Here is a 16,360-nt window from a genome sequence, read left to right on the forward strand (position 1 = left end):
CTAGGAATGTGGAGAGACTCCTGCAGTTAATGTATGCGAGGCCCAGGGCAGGCCGCAGCCTCCAGCTGGCTGTCCATCCTGACTCGCTTCTCTTAGCCCTCCAGACCATCCTGCTCGCCCCCCCACCCAGCCGGACAGACCACCCGACAGCCTGACAGATCCTGGACTCCCATCCTTCTTCACCTTCCTTGCTGGTCTCTGAAAGTCCCCCGACCTGGCAGCCATGTGCCCACGTTTTGGCCGCTGGGTCTGTTGCTGTCTGCTTCTCCTTGCAACCAGGAAAGTCCAGGGGACCCCAGGAGACCCCAGTGCCATGCCAGAACAAATCCATCTGTCTTATCCAGGTAAGTGGCTGGGACTTCTCCTGAAACTTCTCCCAGAATCCTCCACAGAGGGCTGAGCTTCCCACTGGGGTCTGTCTCTATGAGATTCCCCCCAAGCAGTCCTATGGGAGATGTCGGATTGGAAGTGCTCTGTGGCTCTCCCCACTCAACCCGTCACGCGTGTGAGTGCACAGGGCTCTGAGGACAAGGGCTGAGGGTGGACTCTGGACCCTCGGATCCAGCCTGGGCGCATTTGAAGTCCAAGAAACAGGACTCCGTTTCCTCCTCCTCCAAACAATGGGTTCACTCCTGTGGGATCACAATACTGAGGTTGGTGTGGGTAGTGGTGATTCTTGTCTGACTTGTTCTTGGTGGTAGTGGTGGTCATGGGGCTTGAACTCAGAGCTTGGGCACTGTCCCTGGGCTTTTTTTTTTGTCATGGCTAGTGTTCTACCACTTGAGCCACAGCCCACTTCCAGTTTTCTGGTGGTTCATTGGAGGTAAGGGTCTTACAGACTTTCCTGACTGGGTTGGCTTTGAACCCCAATTCTTAGATCTCAATCTCCTGAGTAGCTAGGATTATGGGCATAAGTCACTGGTGCCCGGTTCAGAACTCTTTATGCCATAGACTGGGAATGTGGCTTAGTGGTAGAGTGCTTGCCTAACATGCTGGGTTCGATTCCTCAGTACCATATACAAGAAAAAGCCGGAAGTGGTGCCATGGTTTAAGTGGTAGGGTGCTAGCCTTGAGCAAAAGAAGCTCAAAAGGGACAGTGCCCAGGTCCTGAGTTCAAGCTCCAGGACTGGCAAACAAAGAAAGGAAGGAAGGAAGAAAGAAACCTTTGTGCCACTGAAAACTGAGCCCCAAAGGGCTGTAGTTCATACAAGTTGTATCTGTTGATATTTTCCATATTCAAAATGAAAGCTGACAACTGGAACTTAGTGGGGGAAACACCTGTGTCGTATTTGTGACTCCCTGAGTTACATCCCCAGCACAGCATCCCAAACACCTCCAACACCCAGACATTTATAATATTTATTTATTAAGTCATTTCCTTCTTATGCCAGTATTGGGACTTGACCTCAGGGCTTGGGCCTGGTCCTTTAGCTTTCTTACTTAAGGCTGATGCTCTACCGATTGAGTCACAACACCACATGTGGCTTTTGGGTAGTTAATTGTAGATAAGAGTCTCATGGGAACTGGGAATGTAGCTTAGTGGTAGAGGGCTTGCCTAGCATGCATGAAGCCCTGGGTTTGATTCTTCAGTACCACAGAAACAAGGCTGGAAGTGGCGCTATGGCTCATGTAGTAGAGTGCTAGCCTTGAGAACAGAAAGGCTCAAGGGCAGAGCCCAGACCCCTGAGTTCAAGCCCCAGGACTGGCAAAAAAAAAAAAAAAAAAAAAAAAACTCTCATGGACTTTCCAGCTGGGGCTAGCTTTGAACCATGATCTTCAGATCTCAGCCTCCTGAGTAGCTGGATTACAGCCTGTAATGGCCAGCTACCTTGACATTTTATTGTTTTTGGTCAGTAGTGGGGCTTGAACTCAGGACCTGGACACTGTCCCTGAGATTTTTTTGCTCTACCACTTTGAGTCACAGGATGACTTCCAGTTTTCTGGTGGTTAATTGGAGAACACGGTCTCATGGACTTGCTTGCTCGGGCTGGCTATGAACTGTGATCCTTAGATCTTAGCCTCCTGAGGAGCTAGGATGACAGGCATGAGCTACCACTGCCCAGACTGACTTTTTCTTCTTTTGCTGCTGATCCTAGAATTTGAACTCAGGGCCTGAGTTTTTGTGCTCAAAGCTAGGCTCTACCACTTTGAGCCACGGGGTCATTTTGGCTTTTTGATGGGTCATTGGAAATAAGAGTCTCATGAACTTTCCTGCCAGGGGCTGGCTTTGAGATTCTCAGAATTCAGTCCCCTGAGTAACTTAAGATTACAGGCGGGACCCACTGACACTCAGCTTCCCTTGACGTTTTTTAAGAAGGTAGTTTCTTAGCTCAGTGTGATAGTGCCTGCCTGTAATGTTAGCTACTGAGTAAGCAGATAGTAGGAGGACTGAAACCCCATCTCAATCCATTAGAAAAACAAAACAAAACTGGGCTTGGTGTCATGAGCGCCAGTCATCCCAGCTACTCATAAAACATCAATAGAGAGATCGAGAGCCAAGTTAGTCTGGGCATAACCTTGAGACTATTCAACAAATAATGAAAGTAGAAAAATTGAAGGCATGGCTCAAGTAGTAGAATACCTGCTTAGCAAGCTCAGGGTCCTGGGTTCAAACCACAGCACCACCAAAAACCAAAGAAAGAAAGAAAAAAAAAAGAGGAAAGGAAGTAGGGAGGGATATATGAGGGCTGGCATTTGTTGGCCAAGTAGCCTACCTCTTCCTGGTGCTCCTGTGAAACCCACTGACTGCCAGCTGGCTTTGTGTTTGTGTCAGTCCTGGGGCTTGAACTCAGAGCCTGGGTGCTGTCCCTGAGCTTTGGTGTTCAAGGTTAGAGCTTTAACACTTGAGCCACAGCTCCAGTTCTAGTTAGTTGGTGGATAATTGGAGATAAGAGTTTCATAGACTTTGTTGCCTGGGCTGCCTTTGAACTACAATCCTCAGATCTCAGCCCCCAGAGAAGCTAGCCAATTGGCTCAATTGTCTTTTTTAGATGACTCAATAATAAACTAGCAGCAATTATATTCTTTCTACAAGCTTTAGGTGAATAACTCACTTAATCTCAGGCCCACCTGATGCTATAAGTACTCTGGTTACTTCATTTTACAAGTGTAAACTGAATCAGAAGTGGTGGTGCATGAAAGTCAGGACCAGGAATTAAATTTATTTTAAAATGATTATTATAAAGGTGATGTACAGAGGGGTTACAGTTACATACATCAGGTAAAGAGGACACTTCTTTCTTTTTCTTTTGTTTTTGTTTTTGGGTTTTGTTTTGTTTTGTTTTGTTTTTTTTGGTTGTGCGGTTTGAACTCAGGACCTGGGCACTATCCCTGTGCTTTTTATTTTTTTGGCTCAAGGTTAGTGGTCTACCACTTTGAGCCACAGCTCCACTTCCGATTTTTCTGGTGGTTAATTGAAGATAAGAGTCTCATGGACTTTTCTGCCCAGGCTGCTGGCTTTGAACTGCAATCCTCAGATCTCAATGTCTTAAGTAGCTAGGATTATAGATGTGAGTCTATCCCAAGAATAGATTTCTTTTTGGACAATGTTCCCCCTTCCCCCACACTCTCCCAGTTTTTCCCTACCATCCCCATCCATAAATAGGACCTGGAATTTAAGTGAAATGAAAACCCTTAATTTTATACTAATTTTCTTTCTTTTCCATCTTTTTGTAGTGTCTCCAGGGATTTTTGTTTTGCAACAGGATTTCACTGTGTAGCACAGACAGACCTTGAAGTCCAGATCCATTGCTTTTAGTTTCCCTGAGTGATGGGATTACAGGTGTGAACCACCACACTTGGTTTTGCTTTCATTGTTTATCTTTTTTTTTGGGGGCGGGGGGTTCGGTCGTGGGGCCTGAACTCTGGGCCTGGGCGCTGTCCCTCAGCTCTTCAGCTCAAAGCTAGCACTCTACCACTTGAGCCACAGCACCACTTCCGGCTTTTTTCTATTTGCTTATGTGGTGCTGAGGAATCGAACCCAGGGCCTCATGCATGCAAGGCAAGCTCTCTACCACTGAGCCACCTTCCCAGCCCCTCATTCTTTATCTTTTATGAGTTTTTTTTCTTTTTTTCTTTGTCAGTTGTGGCGCTTGAACTCAGAGCCTGGTCACTGTCCATGAGCTCTTTTGCTCAAGACTAGTGCTCTACCACTTTGAACCACAGCTCCACTTCCAGTTTTCCAGTGGATCATTGGAAATAAGACTCTCACAGACTCAGCATCAGCTGGCTTCCAACAATGATTCCCAGATCTCAGCTTCCTGAGTAGCTAGGATGACAGGTGTGAACTAGGCACCCAGCTCCTTATGAGTTTATTTTCAAATATTATTTTATTTCTTTTTAAAAATTTTTTTAATTAAAAAAAATTTTTTTTGGGGGGGGGTCGGTCGTGGGGCCTGAACTCTGGGCCTGGGTGCTGTCCCTCAGCTCTTCAGCTCAAGGCTAGCGTTCTGCCACTTGAGCCACAGTGCCACTTCCAGCTTTTTTTTTTCTGCTTATGTGGTGCTGAGGAATCGAACCCAGGGCCTCATGCAGGCAAGGCAAGCTCTCTACCACTGAGCCACCCTCCCAGCCCATTATTTTATTTCTTTTCTTTTCTTCTTGTTGGTTGTAGGGCTTGAACTCTGGGCCTGGGCGCTGTCCCTCAGCTCTTCAGCTCAAGGCTAGCACTCTACCACTTGAGCCACAGCGCCACTTCCGGCTTTTTTATTTTTGCTTATGTGGTGCTGAGGAATTGAACCCAGGGCCTCATGCATGCAAGGCAAGCGCTCTACCACTGAGCCACCTTCTCAGCCCCGTTTTTTGTTTTCTTAAACATCCTTCATTTTGAGTTTGTGGGACATGTCATAATTAGAAATGTCTGTGTTTGGGCAAAACTGTCAGATGTGTTCCTGTGTCCCTCTCTGTGTGTGATGTCAGAGGGTCCACAATACTACTCACTTGGTGCTGTTCCTGAGGCTAATGACTGTTGCTAATTGATGGAAGGAGAATCCTGCTGAGTGTTGATTGGTTGGTGAAGGTGAGACCTGCTGAACATTGATTGGCTAGTGGAGAGGCCTGCTGGACGTTGACTGGTTGGTAAGGGAGAGGCCTGCTGCATGTTGATTGGTTAGTGGAGAGGCCTGCTGGACGTTGATTGGTTGGCCAGGGAGAAGCCTGTTGGGTTTCTCCACTGAAATTATTATTGTTTCCTCTGCAGTTAATAGATAGTTGGGAGGCCTTGCTCAACACAATACAAATCCTGTTTTTCCACAAATGTTTACCCACTAATTTTACCATCCATCAATGGAGCTTGCCTGTGATAATTATTAGTGTAGTGTTTGCCTAGTTGTGATTTTCTAATTTTCTCCTTCCCTCTTTTGGTCTAATTGAAATGTCAGGGTAAGGAAGCTCAACTGCTCTTTGTTTATCCAATCATCTGTTATGTCACAGACTTGTGTGAGTCTCTTTAAGTACACAGGTTAAAGTTCAATACTATCATTGCTTACTCTGTGGCTCATTCTTTCCCAGACTGGGTTTCTTGGAATTTCTTCAAATTGGTTTCCTTGCTCTGTCAACAAGTCCTTCACATTTTGTAAGCCTTTTCTCACTTTATGAACTTTTAGATTAGTTCCCACTCTAACACTGGAATTACTGACTATCCCTGTATAGTAGTGTAAGCCTGTAAACCCAGCTTCTCCAGAGGCAGATATAGGAAGATCACAGTCCAAGGCTGGCCTGGGCAAAGCGAATCACAGACTTTAACTAAACAAACTACCACAAAACAAAAAAGGGCAAGGGTGTGGCTCAAGAAGTAGAGCAGAACTGGGCGCCAGTGGCTCACGCCTGTAATCCAAGCTATTCAGGAAACTGAGATATGAGGAGCCCAGTTCAAAGCCAGCCCAGGCAGGAAAGTCTGTGAGACTCTTATCTCCAATAAACTACCAGAAAATCAGAAGGGGAGCTGTGGCTCAAGTGGTAAAATGCTTGTCTAGAGCTGAAGAACTGAGGGACAGCACCCAGGCCCTGAATTCAAGCCCCATGACCAACCAAAAAGAAGAAGAAGAAGAAGAAGGAGGAGGAGGAAGAGGAGGAGGAACAGGAGGAACAGGAGGAGGAGGGAGAATGAGGAGGAGGAGGAGAAGGAGGAGGAGGAGGAAGAGGAGGAGGAGGAGGAGGAGGAGGAGGAGGAGGAGGAGGAGGAGGGAGAATGAGGAGGAGGAGGAGAAGGAGGAGGAGGAGGAGGAGGAGGAGGAGGAGGAGGAGGAGGAGGAAGAGGAGGAGGAGGAGGAGGAGGAGAAGAAGAAGAAGAAGAAGAAGAAGAAGAAGAAGAAAAGCACTTGTTTAGTGAGCATGAGATCTTGAGTTCAAATTACAATATTCCCCACTCCCCACCAATCTTTATTTTCTTTCTTATCTCTACTGTACCTGCTCTTGGGACAGTAAAGCCACTGGACAGACTTGAATTTTTTTTTTTTTTTTTTTTTTTGCCAGTCATGGTGCCTGAACTCTGGATCTGGGCACTGCCCCTCAGCTCTTCAGCTCAAAGCTAGTGCTCTACCACTTGAGCCACAGCACCACTTCCAGCTTTTTTTGCTTATGTGGTGCTGAGGAATCGAACCCAGGGCCTCATGCATGCAAGGCAAGCACTCTACCACTGAGCCACCTTCCCAGCCCCCAGACTTGAATTTAGAAGCCCATAGGCCTGGTGGCCCTGATCCAAATTCCTGCCCAGCAACCATCACCTGATCTGTCTTTTAGGGAGGGCGTGTTCCATAATTTGATCCTGGCTCCACAGCTTCCTGTCAGCTGATCTGGTCCCCAGTCTCTATGTATTAACTAGCTGGATATCTGTGTTAGTGTGATAAAGTGATCCTGAGATCCTATGGTTGGCACAGGTCACATTCAGTGAGGCAGGCTGTGAATAATGATGTCCACTGGTACAATCAGACTGACTGACTGTTCAAGCGTCTCACTACAGTCATCTCCCATCATCTGCCAAGTACTGTTCCTCTGGATAAATTCCCCAACCTCAAGGTCCTCAAGTTCTCCTGGCCTCCAATCTAAGGATTGTAGTTCAAAGTCAGCCCAGGGCAGGAAAGTCAATGAGACTCTTATCTCCAATTAACCAGCACTGAAGCTCCAGGACCTACCTACACTAACACACACACACACACACACACACACACACACACACTCTCACACACACACGCACACACACGCACACACACGCACACACACACACACACAGAGAAAAGAAAGTGGATTATGTGTTTTGTTTTTTGTTTTTGTTTATTGTCAGTTGTGGGTCTTGAACTCTGAGTCTGAGCACTATCCTTGAGTAATTCAGCTTAAGAATAGTGCTCTACCACTTTGAGACACTTCTGGTTTTCTGGTGATTAATTGGAGATAAGAGTATCATGGACTTTTCTGCCCAGGCTGGCTTTGAACTCTGATCCTCAGATCTCAGCCTCCTGAATAGCTAGGATTATAGGCATGAGCCACCAGCACCTGGCTGATTATGTATTTCTCATTCATGGAAGCTTCTTAACAACCCGATAAGGGGGAAGAACATTGAGACTCCGTTTTACAGATGGGGAAACTGAGGCTCAGAGAGGCAAAGTGATTCACCCAAGCAAAGCACAGCTTAGAATGGTGGTGCTGGGGTTGATCTTGGACCCCTAACTTTCCAGGTCATCCCTCCCTACCCCCAACCCCCTCTCTTTTTTTTTTTTTTTTGGTCGGTCGTGGGGCTTGAACTCTGGGCCTGGGCGCTGTCCCTCAGCTCTTCAGCTCAAGGCGAGCGCTCTACCACTTGAGCTACAGCGCCACTTCCGGTTTTCTGGTGGTTTATTGTAGATAGGAGTCTCACGGTCTCTCCTGCCCGGGCTGGCTTTGAACCACGATCCTCAGATCTCAGCCTCCTGAGTAGCTAGGATTACAGGCGTGAGCCACCAGCGCCCGGCTCCATCCCCTCTCTTGTGCCTTGTCCCCCAGGTGTGCCTGGCTCCATGACGGTTACCTGGACCACGTGGGTGCCCACGCGCTCCGAGGTGCAGTTCGGCATGCAGCTGTCAGGGCCGCTGCCACTGCGGGCCCAAGGCACTGCCAGGGCCTTTGTGGATGGCGGCATCCTGCGGCGGAAGCTGTACATGCACCGCGTCACACTGCGGAAGCTACTGCCTGGGGTCCAGTACGGTAGGGGGCCGGAGGCAGGGGGCGGGGCATTGTGTTCAGGCCAGGTTTCTCACTCACCTGTGCACCTGTCCATCCATCCACCTATCCATCCATCCATCCACCTATCCATCTCTTTGTCTTCCCATCTATCTGTCTGTCCGTCCATCTGTTTGTCTTCCCATCTGTCCACCTGTCCTCCATCTATCTTCCCATCTGTCTGTCCATCTTTCCATCTGTTCATCTAATTGGTGCTGTGGTTCGAGGAGTAGAGCACTAGTCTTGAGCACAAAGAGTCTCAGAGACAGTGCCCAAGCCCTGAGTTCAAGCCCTACAACCTACAAAAAAAAAAACCTCACACACAAAGATAAAGCTGGGCACTGATGGCTCACGCCTCTAATTCTCGCTACTCAGGAGGCTGAGATCTGAGGATCACAGTTTCAAGTTAGCCCAGGAAGGAAAGTTCCTGTGAGACTCCAATAAAAAACCACTCAGAAAAAGCCAGAAGTGGTGCTGTGTCTCAAGTGGTAGAGCGCTAGCCTTGAGCACAAAGAGGCTCAGGGACAGAGCCCTGGTCCTGAGTTCAAGCCCCAGGACCACCAAAAAGCAAACAAAAACCATCTGTCCACCTGTCCATCTATCTTTCCACCTAGCCATCTATCTGCCTGTCCATCTGTCTACCTGTCCATCTATCTTTCCATCTGTCCATCTTTTCACCTGCCCATCTTTCCAAATATCCATCTAGCTTCCTGTCCATCTGTCCACCTGTCCATCTGTCTATCTTCCCGTTTATCTGTCCATCTGCCTACCTGTCCCCCTGTCTCCTGTCCCTCTGCCCACCTCCCTTTGAGGCCCAGGGCTGGGCAGCTCCGGTCTCCTCTCCCTCAGGTGGGTGGGGACAAGGAGCTATCCTAGGGCTCCAGATAACCACCACCTTTCCCTTTACCTCAGTTTACCGCTGCGGCAGTGCCCAGGGTTGGAGCCGTCGGTTTCGCTTCAGGGCCTTGAAGAATGGAGTTCATTGGAGCCCACGCCTGGCTGTGTTTGGGGACCTGGGTGCTGACAACCCGAAGGCCCTGCCCCGACTGCGCAGAGACACCCAGCAGGGCATGTTTGACGCCATCCTGCACGTGGGTGAGACTGCGCACGGCAGGGGTGCTGAGAGGCAGGGAGGGGCTCAGCACCAGGATGGTGCCCAGGAGGGCTTGGGGAGTACCTTAGGAACAAGGAATAACCCAGGTTAAAATCCCAACTCCAACCCCACCACTGTGAGAATGGCTCTCCTCCTCCTTACCATCACAGATGAGCCTACTTCAGAATTCATAGGTCTCTGGGGATGCTAATATGAGCTGAGCTTGGTGGCACATGCCTGCAATCCCAGCACTCAGGAGGCAGAGACAGGAGGATTGTGAGTTAGAGGCCAGTGTATACTTCATATAAAGAACTCTCAAATACAGAGAAAAATAAAAAAGCTAGGCCTGGTGGCTAATGTTGATAATAGCTTCTTGGAAGGTAGAGATCGGAAGATCAAGGTTCAAGGCCACTCTGGGCATAAAAGCTCAGGAGACTTCATTTCAATCAGTGGCTGAGGGCAGTGAGGCAGGCCTCTCAGACCAAAGGCGAGCTTTCTTCACTTTCTCCTTGTCCCTCTTCCCCGCAGGGGACTTTGCCTATGACATGGACCAGGACAATGCCCGCGTTGGGGACAGATTCATGCGCCTCATTGAACCGGTGGCCGCCAGCCTGCCGTACATGACCTGTCCTGGAAATCACGAACAGCGCTAGTGAGGACCTGGGGCTGCAGGGGGAGTGCAGGGGCCAGATAGGTAACACTGGCATGTCCTTGATAGCATCTCCCCTTAGTCTCTCATGCTGCAGTGTCTCATTGGTGACATCAAGAAGAGGGAATGATGCTGGGTGCTGATGGCTCATGCCTGTAGCTCATGCCTGTAATCCTACCTACTCATGAGGCCGAGCTCTAGGATCATGGTTCAAAGCCAGCCCAGGCAGGAAAGTCCATGAGACTCTTACCTTCAATTAATCACCAGAAAACTGGAAGTGGCCATGTGACTCAAGTGGTAGAGTGCTAGCCTGGAGCTGAAGAGCTCAGGGACAGCGCCCAGGCCCAGAGTTCAAGCTCCACGACTGACAACAATAATAATAATAATAATGAGGGAAGGAGGGAAAATGCTGGTACCTAGAATAGTGTGGCTATAGGAAGATGGGATTCTACATCTGGAAAATTACCCCTTCACCCTTTTACTGCCTTTTTCCCCTCCAGCAATTTCTCTAACTACAAGGCTCGCTTTAATATGCCAGGGGACAATGAAGGCTTGTGGTACAGGTAACTTGGGAATGCTGGGGGATTGAGCTTGCTCCCCAGAGGTAACCCCATTTCTAACCCTACCCTGTGTCCTGTGTAGTTGGGATATAGGTCCAGCCCATATCATTTCCTTCTCCACCGAGGTCTATTTTTTTCTCAATTACGGCCGACACCTGGTTCAGAAGCAATACCGCTGGTTGGAGAGCGACCTCCAGGTAGGCTGAGTGGGGGTCCCCTTGTGCCCATCAGGGCTATACTCCGACCCCCACTGCTCTGGCACCTCCTTATCAGTGGTCCTTCCTTCTAGAAAGCCAACAAGAACCGAGCGGCTCGGCCTTGGATCATCACCATGGGCCACCGGCCCATGTACTGCTCCAATGCGGACCTTGATGACTGCACACGGCACGAGAGCAAGGTGAGGGGGGAGGGAGACACAGCACAGGGGTGCCGGGGGGCGCTAAAGAAAGAGGGGGTTACCAGGCACCTGTGGCTCACAGCTGTCATCCTAGCTACTCAGGAGTCTGGGATCTAGAGAATCGCAGTTCACAGCCAGCCTGAGCAGGAAAGTCCATGAGACCCTTATCTCCAATGAACCACCAGAAAACCAGAAGTGGTGTTGTGGCTCAAGTGGTAGAGCGCTCCCCTTGAGCTGAAGAGCTGAGGGACAGTGCTCAGGCCCAGAGTTCAAGCTCCAGAAAAAAAAAAAAAAAGAAAGGAATTAGGGATGATCCCTCACCCCCTTGCTTGTCTTACTAGGTCCGCAAAGGTCTCCGGGGCAACCAATATGGACTGGAGGATCTGTTCTACAAATATGGTGAGTTTACTCATGGGGGCCTACCCAAGCCCCTGTCTTGTCTTCCCATTGGCTGTCCCCCCACCTGCCCCGCCACTACCCAATCAGGGGCCCTGACTCCCCATTTGCTCTCTGTCAGGAGTGGATCTTGAGCTGTGGGCGCATGAACACTCTTATGAGCGTCTGTGGCCTATTTACAACTACAAGGTGAGGCCGGTTGAGTGGGGGGGGGAGGGGAGCTGAGGGGTCTAGCCACGCCCCATGGGTGGTCACATGTCAAGTTCTCCCCCTCCTCTAGGTATTTAATGGCAGCAAGGAGGCGCCCTATACCAACCCTCGGGGGCCTGTCCACATCATCACTGGGTCTGCGGTGAGTTGGCGTAAGCAGGCAGCCTGGGTGGTTGGGGTCTTACTGGATGCTGGGCACTGGGGCTAAGGCCTGGTACCCCCTTGTGCCCCCAGAAGACAGATCCAGAAAGAATTCTCTCACAGGGAGCTAGAAGCCACTGTACAAATAAATGGCAGGATCTGGAGCTTTCCCCCACCTGGAAATTTCAATACTTCCCTGTGCTTTTTCCTTCTTTTTGTTGCTGTCACTTGCTGGGCTTGAACTCAGGGCCTGAGCGCTGTCCTTGAGCTTTTTAGCTCAAGACTAGCGCCCTGCTACTTTGAGCCACAGCTCTACTTCCAGTTCTCTGGTGGTTCATTGAAGATAAGACTCTCATGGGATTTCCTGCCCTAGCTGGTTTTGAACCGTGATCCTCAGATCTCAGCCTCCTGAGTACTCAGCTAGAATGACAGGTTGAGCCATCTGTGCCCAGAAACTTTTGGTCTTTCTTGGGGATATCAGTGCTCCTCACTTTCCCAGCCCCAAGTCTGATTGGTTTTCCTCCACAGGGTTGTGAGGAGCTTCTTACCCCCTTCTCCATCTTCCCGAGGCCCTGGAGCGCAGTGCGGGTGAAGGAGTATGGGTACACGCGCATGTCCATTCTCAACGGCACCCATTTGCATATCCAGCAAGTGTCTGATGACCAGGTGAGTTACCAGTGGGTCTGGGGCACCTGACCAATCAGCTCAGCTGGGTTAAACCTTGGACTTAGCTGGGCACTGGTGGCTGAAGCCTGTAATCCCTACTACTCAGGAAGATGAGATCTGAGGATTGTGGTTCCAATTGGGCAAGATAGTCCGTGAGGCTCTGTTCTCCAATGAACCAGCAAAAAAGCTGGAAGTGGGCCAGGTGCCAGTGGCTCACACCTGTAATCCTAGCTACTCAGGAGGCTGAGATCTGAGGGTCGTGGTTCAAAGTCAACTCAGGGAAGAAAGTATTCCGTAAGACTCTTCGTCTCCAATTAACCACCAGAAAACTGGAAGTGGAACTGAGGCTCAATTGTTAGAGCACTAACCTTGAGCAAAATAGCTCAGGGACAGTGCCCAGGCCCAGAGTTCAAGCCCCAGAACTGACACACACACACACACTCACACACACACACACACACACACACACACACACACACACACACACACACACACACAAAGCTGGAAGTGGGGCTGGGAAGGTGGCTCAGTGGTAGAGTGCTTGCCTTGCATGCATGAAACCCTGGGTTCGATTCCTCAGCACCACATAAGCAGAAAAGGCAGGAAGTGGTGTTGTGGCTCAAGTGGTAGAGCACTAACCTTGAGCTGAAGAGCTGAGGGACAGCACGTAGGCCCAGAGTTCAGGCCCCACAACCAACCAAAAAAAAGTAGGAAGTAGAGCTGTGATGCACCAGCTGTAGAGCACCAGCTGTGAATGTATAATCTTTTTTTTGGGGGGGAAGGTGGGGTCCAGTCGTGGGGCCTGAACTCTGGGCCTGGGCGCTGTCCCTCAGCTCTTCAGCTCAAGGCTAGCACTCTACCACTTGAGCCACAGCGCCACTTCTGGCTTTTTTTCTTTTTGCTTATGTGGTGCTGAGGAATCGAACCTAGGGCCTCATGCATGCAAGGCAAGCGCTCTACCACTGAGCCACCTTCCCAGCCCTTGAGTGAATAATCTTAAGGACAGCACCCAGACCCTGAGTTCAAGCCCAGAACAACACACACACACACACACACACACACACACACACACACACACACACACACACGAATCAAAACTGTTTTCTGGACTTGCTGGGCATGATGGTGAACACCTGTAATCTCAGCTATAGAGAAGGCAGAGACAGAAAAATCTGTAGCAAGGGCTGGGAAGGTGGCTCAGTGGTAGAGCACTTGCCTTGCATGCCTGAGGCCCTGGGTTTGATTCCTCAGCACCACATAAGCAAAAAGAAAAAAAAGCCAGAAGTGGTGCTGTGGCTCAAGTGGTAGAGTGCTAGCCTTGAGCTGAAGAGCTGAGGGACAGCGCCCAGGCCCAGAGTTCAGGCCCCACGACCAGACCCAAAAAAAAAAAGAAAAATATGTAGCAAGGGGCTTGGAAGGTGGCTCAGTGGTAGAGCGCTTACCTTGCATGCCTGAGGCCCTGGGTTCGATTCTTCAGCACCACATAAGCAAAAAGAAAAAAGCCGGAAGTGGCGCTGTGGCTCAAGTGGTAGAGTGCTAGCCTTGAGCTGAAGAGCTGAGGGACAGCACCCAGGCCCAGAGTTCAGGCCCCACAACCGGACCCAAAAACAAACAAACAAAACAAAAAAAGAAAAAAAGAGAAAAATCTGTAGCAAAATAGCAAGATCCAGCCAGGCATTGGCAGCTCATACCTGTAATCCTAGCTACACAGGAGGTTGAGATCTGAGAATTGTGGTTCAAAACCAGCTCAGGCAGAAAAGTCTGTGATACTCTATTTATTTATTTTTTTTTGGGGGGTCCAGTTGTGGGGCCTGAACTCTGGGCCTGGGCGCTGTCCCTCAGCTCTTCAGCTCAAGGCTAGCACTCTACCACTTGAGCCACAGCGCCACTTCCGGCTTTTTTTCTTTTTTGCTTATGTGGTGCTGAGGAAGCGAACCCAGGGCCTCAGGCATGCAAGGCAAGCGCTCTACCACTGAGCCACCTTCCCAGCCCTTTCTTTCTTTCTTTCTTTCTTTCTTTCTTTCTTTCTTTCTTTCTTTCTTTCTTTCTTTCTTTCTTTCTTTCTTTCTTTCTTTCTTTCTTTTTCTCTCTCCCTTCCTTCCTTCCTTCCTTCCTTCCCTTTCTTTCCTTCCTTCCTTCCTTCCTTCCTTCCTTCCTTCCTTCCTTCCTTTCTTTCTTTCTTTCTTTCTTCCTTTCTTCCTTTCTTTCTTCCTTTCTTCCTTTCTTCCTTTCTTTCTTTCCTGGTCCTGGTGTTTAACCTGAGGGCCTGGCACTGCCCCTAAGCCTCTTTGTGCTCAAGGCTAGCACTCTACCACTTGACCACAGCCCCAATTCTGGCTTTTTCTGAGTAGTTCATTGGAGGTAAGAATCTTATGTATGGGGGGGCTGGGAAGGTGGCTCAGTGGTAAAGCACTTGCCTTGCATGCCAGAGGCACTGGGTTCGCTTCCTCAGCACCACATAAGCAAAAAAGAAAAAAAGCGGGAAGTGGCGCTGTGGCTCAAGTGGTAGAGTGCTAGCCTTGAGCTGAAGAGCTGAGGGACAGCGCTCAGGCCCAGAGTTCAGGCCCCACGACTGGACCCAAAAGAATCTTATGTATGGACTTTGCTACTTGGGCTGGCTTTGAACCATGATCCTCAGATCTCAGTCTCCTGAGTAGCTAGGATTACAGGCATGAGCCACCAGTGCCCCACTTAGCCAGGAGACTTTTATCTCCAGTGAACCACCAGAAAACTGGAACTGGAGCTGTGGCTCAAAGTGGTAGAACATTAGTCTTGAGCAGAAAAACCTCAGGGACAGTACCCAGGCCCAGAGTTCAAACCCCATGACTAACCAAAAAAGAAAAAAGAAAAAGAAGCAGCAGTCATAGGATATGAACCCCTGCACTGGCCCCAGCATCGGGGTTTTTCAGCTTTCTTTCTCTTTTCTCCTGTGTTATTTTGTGTCTTGCAGGACGGGAAGATAGTGGATGATTTCTGGCTAGTGCGCCCCCTCCAGGGCCGGCGGATGTACCTCTAATACATGAAGGCTGGCTGGGCTCATCCGAAACTCTAGGCCTGGGTCCCATGGGCCAGGTGGGGAGCCAGGCACCCCCTTCCTTGTCCTCCAGAGGCCCATGGATGCGGGGCTTGAGGGTGCTGGAGACATGGGAGCCCTGACTGGTTGTAGAGGGAGGGCAGGAAGGTGGGCACGAGGCCCCAGGGAACCCCAGCCTCCTGCATGGCACCAGACAGGACCCGGTGCCAGGGCCTCAAGAATAAAGAGGCTTCCAGCTGCGGCCTGGAGAACTTACCCTTCTGATGGTCCTGACTGGCCCTGGCTCAGTGCCCGCCTGGCCTGAAACCCCCCAGCCCCAACCTCAGCACAGGCATGGCTGCAATGACTACCACTGGGCCCATCTGATCCAATCCAGAGTGTCCCTTTGTGCCTCAGTTTCCCAGATGGCTCTGTCCTCTCCAGGAAGAGGGGCCTGTAGAACAATGACACCCTGCCCAGATGGCACAAGCTGAGGGTCAGGAGCTCATGGGACATGCACATTTGCCACATTCCAGGCCCTTGTTCTTGACATAATAACCAAGAATATGAAGGAAATACAGTAAGGAAATCTCAAGGGGGAGAAAAGCTCAGAAAAGGCCAAGAAGGGGGACAACTCTCCTACAATTTCCTCCCTCCCTCCTTCCCACCCTCGTCTCAGAGAGGGTCTCTGTGCCCAGAGTTATTTTTTGTGCGAGTCCTGACTTTTGAACTCAAGGCCTGGGCTCTATCCTTGAGCTTTTGTTTTGTTTTGCTCAAGGCCGGCGCTGTACCACTTGAACCATAGCTCCGGTTCTGGCTTTTTAGTGCTTTATTGGAGCTAAGAGTCTCATGGACTTTCCTGCTGGGGCTGGCTTGGAACTGTGATCTTCAGATCTCAGCTTCATGAGTAGCTGAGATTACAGGCGTGAGCAGCAGCACATGGCTGTCAGAGACATTTTGCTCAACACTAACCAGGCTGGCTTGGGATGCTTGAGCGGCCCCTCCTCCCAGCATACCCAGCGATGGATCCCTGCCCCACTCCATG

At 49.9% G+C, this 16,360-nt stretch overlaps 1 protein-coding gene across 1 annotated transcript; it reads left to right on the plus strand.

Moving 5' to 3' along the window:
- Positions 1–223: 223 nt before the first annotated feature.
- Positions 224–15,318, plus strand: LOC138811342 (acid phosphatase type 7). Its single transcript, XM_069999085.1, has 12 exons — positions 224–344; positions 7,975–8,175; positions 9,103–9,285; positions 9,812–9,935; positions 10,433–10,495; positions 10,575–10,689; positions 10,782–10,889; positions 11,231–11,288; positions 11,407–11,474; positions 11,566–11,637; positions 12,165–12,302; positions 15,253–15,318. The coding sequence occupies exons 1-12, from the start codon at positions 224–226 to the stop codon at positions 15,316–15,318; spliced, it is 1,317 nt and encodes a 438-aa protein (XP_069855186.1).
- The last annotated feature ends 1,042 nt before the right edge of the window (positions 15,319–16,360 follow it).

This window comes from Dipodomys merriami, unplaced genomic scaffold (assembly GCF_024711535.1).
Source record: "Dipodomys merriami isolate MVZ:Mamm:240054 unplaced genomic scaffold, mDipMer1.0.p SCAF_52, whole genome shotgun sequence".
In the NCBI taxonomy this organism is placed as follows: Eukaryota; Metazoa; Chordata; class Mammalia; order Rodentia; family Heteromyidae; genus Dipodomys; species Dipodomys merriami.